General features: G+C 36.0%; 1 protein-coding gene across 1 annotated transcript in view; it reads left to right on the forward strand.

Moving 5' to 3' along the window:
* The first annotated feature begins 14153 nt into the window (after window positions 1-14153).
* Window positions 14154-18068, forward strand: part of LOC149793604 (furin-1-like) — a 33104-nt gene continuing 29189 nt past the window's right edge. The window contains exon 1 of the mRNA XM_089967566.1: window positions 14154-14521. Within this exon, the coding sequence (XP_089823692.1) occupies window positions 14360-14521 (162 nt within the window). The 5' untranslated portion in view covers window positions 14154-14359. The remainder of the gene's footprint in view (window positions 14522-18068) is intronic.

Genomic DNA, 18068 nt, shown 5'->3' on the forward strand with positions numbered 1-18068 from the left:
TATGGCAACTATCATACCCAACGGGGAAAGCTTTTGAAACAGACTACATGTAATGCAGCAGACATAATATCCATTACATAACTTCAAAAATCCAACACCCAATACACAATCCAAAACCCTTTTTTAAACATAGAGTTTTAAAACAACAAGATGAAATCTCACAAACTTGCCATCACACACCACCTTCAACATCCAACACCTCATATACAATATCCGAAACGTATATTAGTAGCACAGAGTTTAAAAGAAAGAGCTGAAATCTCACAAACATAATATCCATCACACAGTCTATACCATCCAACAAGCGAAACAGACACACACATATAATCCAAGGCACCTTGTGTAGTTTGCATACACCAACTATCACACAACCTACACTATCCAATAACCCATAAATTTATCCAAAATCATTTTGCCCCATCTTTGATGAATGTATATGTGCTTGAGTGCGTTTGTGTTTAAGGTTCAGTATACACAAACAACATAAAGAGACACTCACGTTTCGTTCAGTATATTCCCGTCACGGGTATAACAGTGACAATTTTAGAACACATCACAAAAGTCCGTATTCTTCCGTCACTGTTTCTCTTTTCAAAATGATTCAGTGGTATAGGTTCGTCCTCGTCTTTAGTTTCTTCTCAAGTTTGGGGTTTCTTTGAGTTGTTGACAGGGATGGATTTTTGATGTTACGATGACCTCTCGTCTTCCTTCTCTTGATTCCTTTGTTTTCATTTTTCGTAGAGCAAAATGAAGACCAGTGTCTTTTATCCTGACAATGATAACAGGTTTCTTGATCTATGTTCCTCTTTTCTCTTTTGATTCAATCGGTCCAGATAATTCGGAATACACACTATTGTTGGCAGCGATGGCTAGCACAATTTTCACTCAATAAAATCTGAGCACAATAAAACCTTTTTTATCAACATCGGGATTGAATAATAGCAAAAGTCATGCTTGGGGGCTATCTAACGAATCATATATCTTTTTTAAGCAGCGGCTGCTAAGATCTCTTTATTTCTGGAACGTGCCTTCTAAATCTAGCTAGGAATTTTATTATGTATCTTTTGATTTTCTATCCTTTGCATATGCTTTTTTGCCACCTTCTTACATAGGTATGCACGATGATTGATCTGACGGATCCAATGAAGGAACTTTAAAATTTGCTGTGCCAACCCATCTTGAAACTTCTGCATATTTTTATTCATATACCAGCTACTATATGTATGTATGTATGAATGTATGTATGTATGTATGCATGTATGTATGTATGTATGTATGTATGTATGTATGTAGGCAGGCAGGCAGGCATGTGTCCAACTACACTTTTAGAACAATAATGGTCACAAAACGCGAATGAAAGGGAAATTTATAAAAATGTTAATCGAAACAATTGGAAGAAAAAACACGAAACCTTGGCAGATACCTCCTTACAACTCAAGAACACTTCATAAGATAAGCCCTTCCAACCTCACATCAGCACAATAGTGGCTATCGTTGGGGAAACTTTGCTATTTTCGTCTATCCGACTTCCACCTTTTGTGTTTTTTGTGTCATTTTATAGCATTTATGCTGATGGTTAATTATCCCATTTGTTTCGAAATCCTTTGGAATGCGGGAAATATCATAGCTTATGTCGTTAGTTAAGTCGGTGTCTTTCAATATGTATATACACTGCATAGTTATTTCTTGAATATTTCGTAACTATTCTTGAATTGGCTGGCCAGGTACAGACAAAAAAATTTTTAAAAAATGACCATTGCAACTACTCTTCTACTTTAAAGTCTGCTCCAATGGAAGTCTTGTTTAATTTAGTACATTAAAAACATGTGTATAGTAGAAATAACACCTGCCAATAACGCCGAAGAGAAGGCGATAATGTGTATTTCCCATTACTCCTTTCTTTTCACCACTGAAGATCTGTTCATTTGCGTAAATTTATGTGGTGCTGATAATCTTTCACAATTCCAACTCAATCAGGACATGAAATTGACCTTTTCTTTTTCGTGGAGACATTGAGACAATCCGTATCTACTCGGACCACCTCGGCTATTTCTATGTGACCAAAATATACCTCGTATTCATGTTGGTTCATTAAGTAAATCCTACATTTTGTCCGCTAAAAATGTATTCGCACAAAACGAAACCGAAATATATTCGTAACACTTCGACTATATATACAATTGGATTGATCGTAGGATTGATCAAGACATCGCAAACGAAAAAATATTTCAGTGCATTCGCAAGTTCTCGATCAATCATTTATTTGTAAATAGCCGAGGTGGTCCGAATGGTACTTGTCGGCATACATACAAGGAATGAACCTGTTGGATTGACCTCGAAGTTGCGAATTTAGTCAGGACTGTAATATCGGTCTCTGGATTTTCGTCTATTCGCAGTGATTATATGTACATCGTTAAAAAGAAAATTTGGGTTTATCACTTTGTTTGTGCTCGTAGTTCAAACCAACAAACAACTACAGTGGTGCATTAGACATAAAACATTGTTTCATCGCCGACCCAGAATATACAGTTCAACGACTGAAAGAAATCTAAGTGACTAGATTTAGTACACTAAGCTTTGCGTTAAGATTAAGTATGGGAGAAAAAAGAGAAATTGAGAATAGAGTTGTTGACCACTTAGTCAAACAGAACTATTACCAACATTAGCTTTGACCTGTGATGAATGTATCAATCACTCTAACGGTCGAGAAAAATATATTGAATATCAGACAAAGTGAGATGAGCGAGACGGTTGAGAATAATGGAAATTTGATCGAGCAGTGGTATAGTGAAGGTTTTGGATTTTTTAATTGATTCTCTTCGGAGCCTTTTCTTTCTAACCCCGCTCCATGACTTTACTGTTTCGTCACTCGTGTATACAGCATGGTGGATTGCCCACGCAATCACTGTTCCTTACCAGCACAAGAGTGGGTTTCCATGTACCTAAAGCCACATGGTTTCAAAATTGACCTGCATGAGACCCCACACGCACACTCTCAGGCGACGACACGGGTTCGCGCGTTCTACGCTAAACGTAGCTCAAAGTACCCCCCAAACGTTTATTCAGTCTTTACCGGATATAAATCAAATCTATATTTCAGTTCTTTCTTCGTCCCGCATCTGAGCACGAAATTGTCAAACTCTATCTCGAACTTCACCGTCGTAATGGTTTTATCTTCGATTGATACCGACTATAGTTTACTAATTCCATTGATACTGCAGCGACAATGTCTGGATAGACAAGTACCTGCTATGTTATGGTGACGAATTTATGTACCAGTTACTATTGTATGAAACCTAATATATGTGATATTTGTATTTATGTTTTCGTTTATAGCTTTGTTATGTTTGAGGGATTACTTGTTGATTAAGGATAGTCGGTGTTGGGACGATATTTCTCAACCAGATTAATTAGTCAGTTTGTAAGAGCGGACGACATAATGCACATTACTCACGATACATTATGACATACTGGATTAGTTTCGTAACATGGAAGCTGAGGAAGGAATCAGTCTTTACATTATGTTTCTGGGTCGTCCTTTGTATTTCATGGCGTGAGGGGCTTATATGTGTATCACACAAACGTGAAACAAGACACACTGTGCATGTGTGAAATTATAGTGTCGTGTTGTGTGGTCATTAGATGGTTTCAGTGAAATATTTGTAGTGCTTGCGCATTTAAGACTCTTTAGTTGACAATGACTCTTGTCTTGAGATTATTGGAAACAGGGGACGATATGGAGCATCAAGTCAAGAGTAATCATTTGTTTGATTATGAAATATAAGATAAATATCTAATGCACAGATGTATCGTTAGAATGTCTCTGTAGGTCCAACGCTGATGCACGAAGAAACAGCACACGTGCGTGAGTCAAAGTTATTTACATGGAAGATAAACGGGAGTCGTAGTAGTAACCAAATTAAAATCATTCGTGGTGCATTAGGGGAGAGCACAAACATTATGTAATCACGCGACGTTTACGTAATCGAGACTCTGTAATTATCGCTGATTGTATCAATGTTAGATTGACCTGAATCGTTCAAGAATTCCTAACATATCTGGCGCGATATATTATCTAGACCCGTCGGGTCCTGCACGTAGATTTCGTTACTCAGCGGAAATATGTTCGGGTTCATGAAGAACTCTTCGATTGTCGATTTCAATGGCGTAATGTGTAGATTTAATCGAGATGACAGGGATGAGAGTAGACGTGTGTTCATATATGTAGATTTTAGAACCTTTCCTGTTCAACAGTGCTATAATATGTCAGATAATATTACTGATCGATTAATGTCAACACTTGTCAAGATTCCACCCGATTCTGACGTAAGCAAGAGAGAGTTATTTGCGTGGAACTCTCGAATGGCCGTGATTGGATATTAGGCAAACTGTAATAAAAAGGGAAAGACGCTAGAGCAATCTTGAGTGTGTAAGATTTCCTCTCTGTGATCTGCGTTGAACAACACGTAGAATTCTGATTTCGGTGACCAGATAGTAGCTGTATTTGCAACGACACACTGCATAGCAGCATTGGTTTAGCGAAGAACTGGAATCACCTCATAACTCACCGCCTGTGTTGTATACATCATTGGTGTCTTCACTGAGTTAGCTAATTAACAAGCAAAACATCTCCGAGACCATGATGTGGTCTATAAGCAGCCGCTGACAAATCGATGTGGCTTGATTGATTATTTCTGTCTGGTACGTTTCTACAGGCATGAACTAACATCAGGAGCGTTTCCAGTCGATCCACAAGTTCGCAGACTTGCGGCTGGTCACATGGTCCAACACGCCCTTTTCCCACAGGTGGTGCTTGATTGTAGCATTTTCTAATTTGTTTAGTGAGATCAGGAGAACGTTCGTATAATGGTTCGGGCTCAGATGGACGATATGATTCAGGTTCAAGTACGTTTTGCCTGAGATCTCTTTGCAAGAGTTGTTTTTGCTTGATTTAATTCGCCTCTGTTGATGTCGCCTGATAATCTCATGCGTATGGGCACGTCGGGTTCGGGTTTAGGTTTGTACCAGGTTCTGTGTTCGGGTTCGTATGTACGAGTTACACAGTTTCCTCGTTTTGTGTGTATTTCCTCTTTACAGCTTGCATAAAGTCTTCAAATATTTTGTTGGCTTGGACAAAGTGTCCGCCTTGAAATACATCATGTATTTTATTATAGAATGCCCACGGATCGCGCGAGGCTTGTTTGTACATTGTAATTTCCCGACTTGTCCACCTTTTCCATACTTCGTCAATCTCTGCATCCATTCCCCTTCCTGGTACATGAATACGAGCTCGCTCCAGTTGGGTGGTCTAACAAGTGCGCCACGTAGAGGATTTTCAAAAGTCCACCGATGGACTGGTTCAGTGAATAATTACTTCTGGGTTCGCATCATTGACTCATACACTCATGGTGGTGGCCCTGGAGTATTCGAAAGTGCCTTTCATGGGTGTTTTTCGCTAACACACCAACGCTTTCTCAGATTTCCCAATGTCATCCTTGAATTTCCCCATGACTTTCTGGTTATCGTTGCTAAACAGCTGAGTATCATCTTTCGTGTACTCGCTGGTGTTAAACTTGTAAGCAAATTTGCCATGTTCGCCTCGACGTCATTAATGGTGATGGGCATCAACAGCGAATTCGTGTATATGTACGGCATCTTGATGTTGTCACGGTGCCGAAGTTTGATTGAGTCGTAGTAGAAATGAAGCATAAGTAGCTTTGATGAATTCAGCGTGAACGCACCCACACTAATAGGTTTTGTCAACATCAGCTTATAATGATTGCTGTGTACACCAACGAGTCTACTAACAAATATCTTGCTTGTCTCTAACACCGCGTTCGCAATAAGCCAGTGAAGCTTTTCTTGTTCGCTCTCCCTGACAAGGTCAAAGGGAATTCGGTTCTCAAATTGTCCATGTCCAACAGCTTGAAGAAGTCGTTTTGAAATTTGGTTGATGTAGTTGTTCTCTGACCTATGTTCATCTAAATGTAAGGAGCCATTAACTCGTGTTAACGAAACCACATCACCCGGTCACAATCATACTCGCACAAGTTATGAGCACTACGGGACTTCTTGTTTTTCTGGGGTAAATTCGCAACTACTAATATCATGCGTTGTGTGCGGCTTCTATCTACGAGCCAGTAATGTGACTGTCATCGCGAACTTTTCATTTGTAGACGGCACGCGGTATGCATCGTTACCGATCTAGCAATGTGTTGGCGCGAGAAAAACATCGCAACTGTCTTAGCGGGTCAAAATCATATCGTTGGGCACACAAATTTGTACTTAAATCAATTTAACGGTATCCTCGAGCGTTTTGGTAACCATCATAACCGTTGAATTATATTAACGGCTCATATGCTCCGTCGCACTTGACAAGTGTAGTAAACCCTACACCAGACATTTTCGGCAAATTACGTCGCATTTGATTGGACCGTAGATTGCGATATGTCCTCCAACGAATTCTGGTCGTTCATGGGATTATATAAGAATTCATAGTCTTCGTTTTTGAAACATGGAACTGATTTTTCGTTGCATAGTGGTGAATTTCAAGGTTCCAGAATGACAGTACGTTGTGGCTTTTCACTTAATCCTACGAAAGTAAATTCATTCTTTTGAAGCCATTGTTTCGTGCCAGATACAATAATCCAGCGTCGACATGGACACTTTATCGTCTTGTGCTTTCTGTTTCGATACACCATGCGGAAAACATATTGTTATCCGCACGCAGTGGTACAATGCCTCTGGATCATGCTATAGCAACAGATCAACTTCAAACCGACTGTATAAATCTTTCCTTTGCTTAAAAGCGTTCTAAGCATACACATTAATGGCAATGCCAGGGTTGAGCTCTTCTAACAGTTTAATCTCATTAACCTGTACTAGGAATTCTATATTAATAAACTCAAGTTCATCCAGATGTTATTTTTATTTTCGAGGTTGATTAATATCATCGCTCGTAGGATGTAGTGCAGACACGACTGCCAGATCGACACATCGTTTGTCATCGTTCCTCACATATATCCCGGATAGCCTATGGGATACAAGATAGCGTTGGAATATACATGGATCCAAAGAATCTTGTGGTTTGGAGATCCTAGCATGAACTTCCGTGCATGAGGAATACATTACTCGCATGCAATCTTTAAACTTTCTAAGCATCCATGCAATGCCTTGTCAATTTAATCTTATATGACCTCAGTGTCTCCACTGTTAAATATTAACAGGACACCACTGAGAAAGTGTGCGGCATAGCAACACTTTCAACAAAAGCAAAGTTTACCTTGAACCAAGACTTAACGTCGATATCATTGACGTACGCATGATCGAGATAAGCATAACAACGCCTTTGCCTGGTGTGTGCATGTGAAATAAGATTGTCCGGTAATCTTCCAAATCACCAATATGCTTGTACAATTTAAACTCAGGGACTTGAACTGGCTGACGGCCATATGTGTTAGCCTGAGCGACAATAAGGCAACGAAACAGATACGTTTTGTTTATGGGCGATCCCACGAGCAATTTCAGTCCTGGTGGCAGGTGACGCAGTTCTGATATGGAACTGTGCTCTCGCTGGACAAAGCTTCCGCACGTATTTGAAAAATAATACAGTGCCTTTTGAGCCTCTTGATAATATGATATGATGCATACAGGCTAAATAGCGATTACACTTTTTTGTGACTGCACAAACACTCCACTGCACAGGCAGTCTAATTCCCGCACCAGCCACAGACTCAAATTCTTGATATGTCAAACGCCATTACTTTTGATGACATTGTATTTAGTCGCTAATATAATATTCTCAAACAAAAAGGAACCAGTCTCCGTTCGGGCTAGTATTGCATAGAGATTTGTAGATATACTACTACCAAGTATATTTGATAAACACCAGCACAATGATGTTCCAAAAGTAAACACTACAGATTATGCTTATCAATACAGTATTGAGACTCTTGAGGGGAGAGTCCACAAAGCTCTCTCGAGTTTGCATGCGACGGGCAATAGTACATGCTGCACGCGCGAGTGAAAAACCTCCAGTAAAATTATGATAGGTAGAAGGATTGGACCCGGAGAAGGGAAACAAATCTCAGACTTCCACTATACCACTACTGACTGAAAGAGAAATAATCTGATAATATTAGAACGAATAAACTGGTAGTTCAAGCTGAGAGCTTAGCCTCACTTTTGCATGTTTCAAGCATCATTTTGATATTAGCAAAATTCAGATATATGCCATCTGTTAAAGAGAAAGCTGCAGTAATACGAATCAATGGTATCAAGATAAGTAGTACTAAAGAGTAGGAAGAAACGAGCTTGATAAAATTACAAAAAATAATTTATTTCTCCAGAATGCGAAATAAATCCTAAATAATGCAAGACTTTCGAAAACAATTCGTAATATTTGATGTTCCCAATAAACTATAGTGATCTCCCAAAATAAATAAAACACGAAAAGTCTTAATGTGCCTGTGGTGGACCGTGTCGTAGTGATGTGCCAATAGTATTTTGTTGAATTACAATATTACAATACATGAATATATCCTTAATTAAAGTTTCACTATAAAATCAGGTCTCTATTTCCAAAAAAAAATTATTTTTGATGAGCATTTTGTATTTTCAGTGAATATATTTTTGAGTAAATCAATTCCAGCTCAACTCAACTACTGGACACAATAATGATTTTGCCTCAAGATTGTATAGCAACAATGAATAATTTCTAGAAAACAAGGTGATATCGTTCTCTACTTGGCCTCATGTCACAATTAACATTCTCTAAAGAAAAACTACTACCTAATGGAAAATTTAATTCTAGAAAGTTCCCAATGTTTACAAAATAAAATCTTATAATTTGAAGGACTGTTATTAAAATTATTATATAAAATGTAGAATACATCAAGTAGGCCAGGTATATTTATAAGGCAGTGCCAATAACCTGGACACAGATCAAAATAAATATATTTATTTATATTAATAATGATCCTAATATTAAACAAATCTTAACAGAGCAAATACTGTCTATGTATTAGTTTTTTCACAGAATAAAAAATCAGTTATTGATGTCAGGTAAAAAAGAAAATGAGCTTGATTTTGGACAAGATCATGTCCAAAATACAATTAATATATAATATAATGATATTTAAAAGCATAAAAACATAAAGACAGTTCAAATTAATTATACATAACAGCAGATACATATTTTGCACATTTGTAGCAAGGTGGAGACAATGTATGGTTGGCCTAAGGATTTGGAGATCATAACATTAATATGTCTGCACGTAAAGAACAAAAGAAGTGTATTGAGCACGACAAATTATGACTTTGTAAAGAACTCAATCTTTGAAAATGCATGCGGTAATATCAGAAGAATATATGCACACGTTCCGACATAGTAGAAAACAGGATGGCCAGCCATAGGTAGGATTTGCAAGCGAAACGTACTACGTTTTGATGGGTGATGTTTTTCAGTAGGTGAAAAATGGTGAATTTGCCAAACTTGCTTGAGAGTTTAAGGGTTGTGTAACTGACAGCATCAATGTCTACTTTGAGGTGTGAAAGGGCACTGATCTGAAGCAAGCAAACAATTTGTCTAATGCTTGTTTATTCACTCATAAGAGTTCATGTAGTAAGGGACTGGCCAAACACAATCTATTTTGTTGATACGAAAATGGTATGTGCCATGACCAATATCAATACGCAGAATAATAAAAGGATTATTATTGAAACGAAACTAGAACGGATAATGTGTCTACTTCATCGTCAAAGCCAGCATGTTTTCTATTTTAAAAGGACCGGGCGTGAATTTCAGGGTATTGGAGAAGTTAAAAAGATAAAGAACAAAGGCACTACATTGTCAAATAGTCTAGAATCTATTTCATGTGATGATGATATTGTAATCAGGGTACATTGTGCTTCAAGTTCAAGTTTAAAGGCAGATCCTATTTAGGAGAGTTATGAGCTTTTTCCTACGAATGACTTTGTATAACTGACTGAAGACGATCTAAGTCCATGACCTGTGAACATTCTGAGAGGTAATACAGAATCATGGCTTTGTCAGAGTGAATTTTGTTTGGAGCCATTGTCTAAAAGGAGTACAACTGGATAAAAGGAAAACATATAATGTTCCAGGAACTCAAAAGAATTACTGTCCTTGTAAAAATACAACTTTCTGCCCCACAAAGTACAAGTCAAACATTTGAACCGGAATAAATAATCTGAGTCAAACTTCCTGATTTTATAAACGGCTGCATCAATTTTGAGATCTGTAAGTAGCGCACAGGAATAAGGTTTATGTATTCCAACAATGCGGCTGTACAAGCTCATGATTCCATGTAAACATTAAGATTATCGAAGACGCAATCCCAGAAGAAGAAATGTGCTTTGTAGAAAATCCACCTATACATAAGGGATTATTTGGTCAAAAAGACGTAGAAATAAGAAATAGAAAATATGACAAAAGATACAATGGAGCAATACACTTCCAACCTATATGGAAAATGGCTTAGAGTAGTTGATGCGAGAGAACAAGGGGCCTCTGAATACTATCATTCAAACGCTGGATTATTATTTCTCTGCAATATAGATGATGCCATAATTTTCAGGCTATGCTTGCAACAAATTTAAATGACAATGATATTTTACGTTAATGATGGAGGAATGGGTATGCATTAAATATAATGACTAAGGTTATCGTTTCTGGAAAGTAATGTGGACAGTGAAGAGGTTAATATATTCTTTCATCCTTTTGACATGTAACTGAGTGCCTGTCTGCAGATCATGATATCTACATAACGGAAAACCCTTTCGTGTGTCATTACTATTGCTGAATTAATGAACTGTTGCAGTTAAACCACAATTCGTTTGCTTTACTCAACATTTCTTTACTGTGCATTGTTTGAATATTGGTACCCATGACAGCTACGTGACAAAAATACTGTTCGCATCTTCAAAACAACTTCATTTACATATTGTCAAATTGTCAGGAAATGTTCAAATGTGGACATTTTGGTGTTGGTATTAAAATATGCCCCCATCCCCCGAAAACTTTATTGGCAGTCCTTCAGTATAATGCGAAAATGAGAACAATATCTAAACCAAATTGAACCTGCAAATTTATTTAATTTTTTTTTTTACTGTTACTTCAGCGAGAGCCTATAGAGCCAAACCTAATTCTTATAAAATATATTTTGTTTACCTATTAATAATTCTCTTTGTTTTTAGGAAAGGAATAAAAAATATTTCTGTTTATAATAGCATGTTGTTATGTTGGTGGTCATACTGTAGACGGTCTGTGTTTAGAGCGTTTTTGTCGTGCTGATTTTGTTTTGTTTAATCTTAGACTGTGAATGACGTTTAATAGTGACATCAATCTTGTAGTTAACATTCCAGTCCAGATGATATATTATTATTAACTTTATCCTTCTGTGTATGTAGATTCATCAGTCTTACATATGATAAAACTCCTCTAAAGCTTCACTTGTTAATATTAAACTTGCACTGTGTGTGAATCTTGGATGAGTATGATTGTGTACCATATATAAACAGATAGAGGGCTCGTCCTTCATTTATTTTATTTGACAAGAGAGAGAGAGGGGATGGTGGAGAGAGAGAGAGAGAGAGATTACTACATATACTTTCAATCCGTAACCATTTGAGATGACCCTCAGATCCCAGTACACAACAAGCTACTTGCTTTATCCACTGTTCTAAAATTATATATTAAAACTGCTATTCTTAATGTAGAACACGCTATTATGTATCAATACTATTTCATCCCATACGCCTGTAAGTACTCTTTTTTATCGGATAAATTAATGTGAAAGTATCTACAATCACTCTCAAGCCAAAAATTACTATTATTGATTTGTCACTTGATCGTATTAGTAAAGTTCTATTTTTAGATAAGGAAACCCCTATGTGCATCGAAGTTTTGCCGTTTTTAGATGCGACTTTTCAGGGTTATTATCTTCTACATTAGCTTCATTTCGATATTTCGAATCAAACAGACGATAAAAGCTAAGGTTTTTTTTACTATTTTTTTAAAAATTTATTCAGGAGAGCCTCTTTAATGTTGTGTGTATGGATTGCTTTATTGAATCTGTCACTATAGGCCTGTTCGATAAGTGTTGTTACCGCCCCTGAAAATAGGCCCCCTTGCTCTTTGATACATGGAAATTTACAATCCCTATTTCCGGTGAGTGTATTGCATCCCGTTATGGATGCATCAACTTAGCTAGTCGTTAACCTTGAGCGATACTGAGTAAATATACCAACTTTTTATTGCATGTTTACACACTTCTATTGGCATAGGTCGATCTAGAGTGATGAGGGACATATAAATCGATATCATATTTGTCATAATCGGTGGTTGTATACGATTGGCATGACTTATTTGCCTATACGGAAAACGTTTGTACATGAAGGCATTAGGCGTACGGACGGACACATGAAGACGTATTTAATAATTAATAATTATATACTGTTGAATAGCTTGGATTGTATGCTTGAAATCTATAGTATATGCATCGAAATAGGTGTCGCCATCGCAAAACGGCATATGTAGAGGCACGTGGCACGGATATGTATATAGATCGGAAAAGTCGTTAACCCTAAGCGATATTGTGTAAAAAAAATAATTACCAACTGTTTTAGTATTCATTTTCACACATTTGTATTGGCATATATTGATTTAGGCTGATGAGTTAAATATAAATTGACATTAAATTTGTCAATGCCGGTGGCTGTTTACAATTGGTATGGCCCATTTGCCTGTATGGAAAACGATTGCATGGGAAGGCATTAGGCGCACGAACAGACAAATGAATAAGTATTTAATAAGGTACATAAACATATTATATACTGGTGGATAGCTTGCATTCTGTGCTTGAAATCTATACTATTGGCATCGAAATATGTAGTACCATGGCAACAAGGCAAGGGTGGAGGCACATAGCATGGATATGTAGATCGGAAAAGTTACTTACAATAAGCGATAGTAAGCAAAAAAAGTACCAACTGGCATTTTTGCACATTAATATTGGCATAGATCGATTTAGAGTGATGAGAACCATATAAACTGATATCAAATTTGACATAATCGGTGGTTGTATACGATTGGGATGACTTATTTTCCTATACGGAAAATGTTTGTATAGTAAAGACGTCAGTCACAGGACGGACAAATGAAGACGTACTTAATAAGATGCATACACATTATCATATACTGTTGGATAGCTTTATTGATATGCTTAAAATCTAAAATATTAGCATCGAAATATGTGGCACCATGGCAACAAGGCAAGGGTAGAAGCACATAGCATGGATATGTAGATCGGTAAATTCACTAACCCTAATCGATCCTGAGTAGAAAAAATACCAACTTTTGTATTTGCATGTTTACACATTTATATTGTCACAGACCAATTTAGAGTCAAGAGAACCATATAAATTGATATCAAATTTCTTAAAAACGGTGGTTGTATACGATTGGTATGATGTATTTGCCTATACGGAAAACTTTTGAATAGGTAGGCATTAGGCGCACGGACAGATAAATGAAGACGTACTTAATAAGATACATACATATATTATACACTGTTGTATAGCTTGAATTTTATGCTTCACATCCATAGTTTTAGCGTTGAGATATGTGGCACCATACCAAAACGGCATGGGTAAATCAATGTATCAAGGATCGGTAGCGTTCGTATAGGCTTCACATCTATTTTATTAACCTGAGATACTTGCATACCATCTAAACAATTTCTCATTAGATTATTTATAAGGTATAATTTAAAGGTTCTCGTTCAAAATAATTTTGCTCAAATTACACGTCTTAAACTAGCTGTTATGGTTGTACTATTGCACTCTAGCGCATAAATAGTCCCTTTATTGATTAGGTGACACAGTACTATGTATTGAGCATTATCGTACTTCGAGATGAAAAAATTTCGCTCGAGACCACGGTGCAATCAAATCAAACGGTCGATAGTGTAAGCTTAATTTTAGAAAGAAGGAAGTGTAAGCAAATAGTGTGCAATATTGATTTTCTGTCGTACCTTAATGACAAATCATCCCTACTGCATAACGTTATCTAGTTGTCAAGGTAAGGTTTACCCTTGTGATGAAAATCGATTCCAAATTTTGAGACCCTCAAGGGAATGTATTTGCTAGGTGAGTTAATATCAGGTGATATATACAAACAAGAACGTGTTTGAAAGGGAACTTCCCTAAAAAATTCGCATTATATAGACGATTCTTTCGATTCAACCGTATATGTATCTATGGAGTTTTGATATAAATTTTATTTCCGATTCCTGATACCATATACGATTTAGTAAGAGGCTCAAAAGCAACAATAATTATGCCATTATTCACCTGTATAGTTCTTGTTTCACTTCTTGAATCGCGTCTTTCGTTTGGACAAACGGACGAATATAGTGATACCTGGATATCAGAAATAGTAGGAGACTCGAATAGTGCGGCAAGGATAGCAAGAAAATATGGATTTTATCTTCATGAACAAGTGAGTATATTTTAATATTTTCTTTCTGAACATTATCATATATTTATGTGTGGTGTTTATCTTAATTTTGTGTATAATTTAAGAGTGTACATAAGTTTATGTTTAGTGTATCCCATGGCGTTTGTGAAATCAAAAATGATATGTTGATTATATCAAGATGGGAGACAATACCAGGTGTGAGACAAAAAGTTCGTTTCCTTAGCGTTTTTTGTATTGTTAGACCATATGATTTCCTCGTATAAAATAAGGGCCATGCGTGCACAACCAGGTCAATTTTATATAGACAAACAACTTGACCGAATAGATAAAAGCCCAGATCAGTAGATACATGCACACATGCACATGTAGCTAGGTCGGAAGATAGGTAGAAATATTAGCAAACAAGTGCGAAAATAAGTCAAACGTTGGTAGGTTAACTTGTAAATAGATAGGTGGATGAAAAGATGAAACGACGTTAGTAAATCAAGAAACAAGCCAAACATCGATTTTGGCTACACAGAGCAGAGTCTCCCCAAAGGTCTTAATGAAATACCTGATACAATGTTAAAGGTGGGATCCAGTAACCGATACGATCTTTCCGAACGTCAAAATCAGCGTTGTCTTGCGCGCTCTGCGCGTGAATGGGAGATGCGAAGGTACGGACACGTGGTGCACAGTACAATTCTGGACACTTTTAACAGCCAAATCCATTTCATCAGGATTTTGTTTGCACCTCAACTCATTCAACAAGAGATATCAACCAAACGTACACAGAGATACATACTGGATTAAAGCATTTCACGACGAGCTTGGATTGATAAATTAGTGTATGAAGAATTAAGACCGAAAAATGCAAAATTATGGTGTTCACACAGGAAGATGAAATAAGTTTAAACTAAACAATATATGTTTGATTTGTAAACGACACAAGGAGGACTACATATCTGTGTATAACGTGAAATATTCATTGATTCTATTTGCCATCTTTTCAGTGATATAGGAATGTATGTATAAGAACTACAAACCTGACCCAGAACATTATTAGAATTTACTCGATTTAGCTTTTGATGCAGATCTAAAGACATCGGATGCAGAACTTGAGCTTTTGAGAGACTATATCATGTTATTGTTTTCTTAAAATGTAAGAATAAGTGGCATTAGCAGGATAACACACAAATATGTATAAGCAAATTATCAATTCCACGAAGACAATTACGGTATGATAAATATTACGGTGACTAAGAAAATGTCAAAGATATTCGATATGTACATATATCCTAACATATTTTAGGGATGATCCATTGTCCAATGTAAAACAAACATAATTTTATAACAAGTTAATGCTGATAGTTAACTTTCTTTAAACTGATTGATAATGGTCATCAAGATGTTGCTAATAACAACATTGTGGTGTGATTCGGAACTAAATTTAAAAATAAAAAGACGATTTCATTTTGAAGTAGACATGATACAGTCAAAACCGATACAAACAACATAAAGATAGTCAATGCTAAAAGAAAAACTGAAATTTGACCATTGAATTAAAAAAATAGATAAAGGCAAAAAGGCGTATCCGGATGGCATTAAAATAACTGCCGACTTAGATACAATCGAACTTTACAAAGAATTAAATGCATCTAGACATGAAACTCTTAATGAATAGCAAAATAAGATAAAGCTGTTCGATGTATTGAAATCCTAAATTACATATAAAGCATTGGATGAAACGTATCGATTCGACTATGTTCCATCCACATGTACTAAATACGTACATTTCTTGTTGTAGCGCAGTATGTAGTTCAAATAAAAAGAAATGTTTAGTTTACAATTTATATTAGTTTGTATATATAACCTAAATTTACTATCCTTGATTTTTATTTGTATTCTGGATCAGAGATAATGAATAAACGTGTTCTGTTTGTATATACTCAATTAAATAAAAGTAAAATAATATTTTGTCTGTGAATTACAAAATAGCTATAAAGAGTCACCTGATGACATAGCGTAAACACTGGACTACTTGAATAAAAAACTGAGAAAACAATATTTGGTGACGCCGTATTTAAACAAAGTTTAATAATGCTTTTAATCTATTCATTTCAATTCTTCAGGAAAATAATATCAAACTTGAAAACAATGACAACCTAATCTTAATGATTTTTGCATCCTTCTGTTCATTGCTCATGTGTTGGGAAAAAAATATACATGTTTCTTGCAAGTATTTGTTAAACAGTTGTTTCGCATTATCCGAAAAAAAACAACAGAAAGCAATGTCTACATCTCTTGCGCAAAGCAGAGCGAGCAGACTGTGCTTGAAGTGAAGTACACCGAAGGCGCGTAACAAAAGGTGCATAAGTATACATAATGTACATAATTCCCCACAAGCAGGTATGGATATCTTGTCTCATATAACCTGTTGCAGAATGAAACCTGAGAAAACATTACGGATAACAAATCCAAATATTTCTTCGGCAATTTCATGTTTAATCCCTTTTGACATTGTCTTCTTTGTAGTCGCCCGATCACATTTTGATACGCACCTTCTTATAATTTATTGGTAATGCATTGCATTTACATTCATTTTCCCGAAAATGTTTCGTATTTTCTAAATTCGGTCTTTTTTAACCTACTTTGAATATCATCATTCTAACTGAATACATTGTCAAGTAAACTAATATACCAAAACATATGTTTGATGTTTTATTTTAATGTCTACGTTAACCAGCGCCGTGTCTGTTGATCTATGATGAGTGGTATTGTGTCACTCACGTGTCGTCAGTGATAAGTCAACCTATTTTCTGGTACAATTTTTAGCAGAAGCCATGCACATTCGACATTTTCAACATTTAAGGTAATGTTATAATTTATGGAAAAAATGTAAAGTATTCGATTCCTTTATGGCAAATCCTTAATTTTCATATTGTAAAACTATTTTCGAACTGTATCTTTTCAGGTTCGAACTACTCAGGAATTTCTTTAACAACATCGTGTATGTCATCGTCCATTTTTGTGTTTACTTCTTAGCCCCAGAATATATTCAAAAGATGTCTATTACTGTCAAAATGGTTTTTTTATATTTAACATATGATTGCATGTTAATAGTTTCTGTCGCCCGTGACTACCATAAGTTCTTGCTGTTGAAATATTTTTCTTTCTGTAGGTAAATTGTAAATTGTTCGTTCAATCATGCCTTAAATTCAGCTCCTTTTTTATTTTTGATTGATTCCAGCAATTGAATGGTATCTGTTTATTCCCAATACATTCTTAATCTGTTTCAATTGGCTTAGATTGGCTTTGCAAAAGTTTACAAACTGAATTGTAAATTCAGCCGGATATAAATTCTTGTATATGAAACATCAAATGCGAAATGTATTCATTCCTCATTCAGTACTTTTTTTTAACTATCTTGACATCATGGCTTTTGATCCTTTTGGGGATATTATTTTCATTAAATGAAATCTGTAAACCTGTAGTGTTTCTATTTTTTTTAATTCCACCAATCAACACGTTGATTTTCAAATGTGCTCTTTTGTAACACAACTAGCTATTTGCCACACATTTATCCCAT

Source organism: Sinohyriopsis cumingii, chromosome 8 (genome assembly GCF_028554795.1).
Source record: "Sinohyriopsis cumingii isolate HCF-2022 chromosome 8, ASM2855479v2, whole genome shotgun sequence".
NCBI lineage: Eukaryota > Metazoa > Mollusca > Bivalvia > Unionida > Unionidae > Sinohyriopsis > Sinohyriopsis cumingii.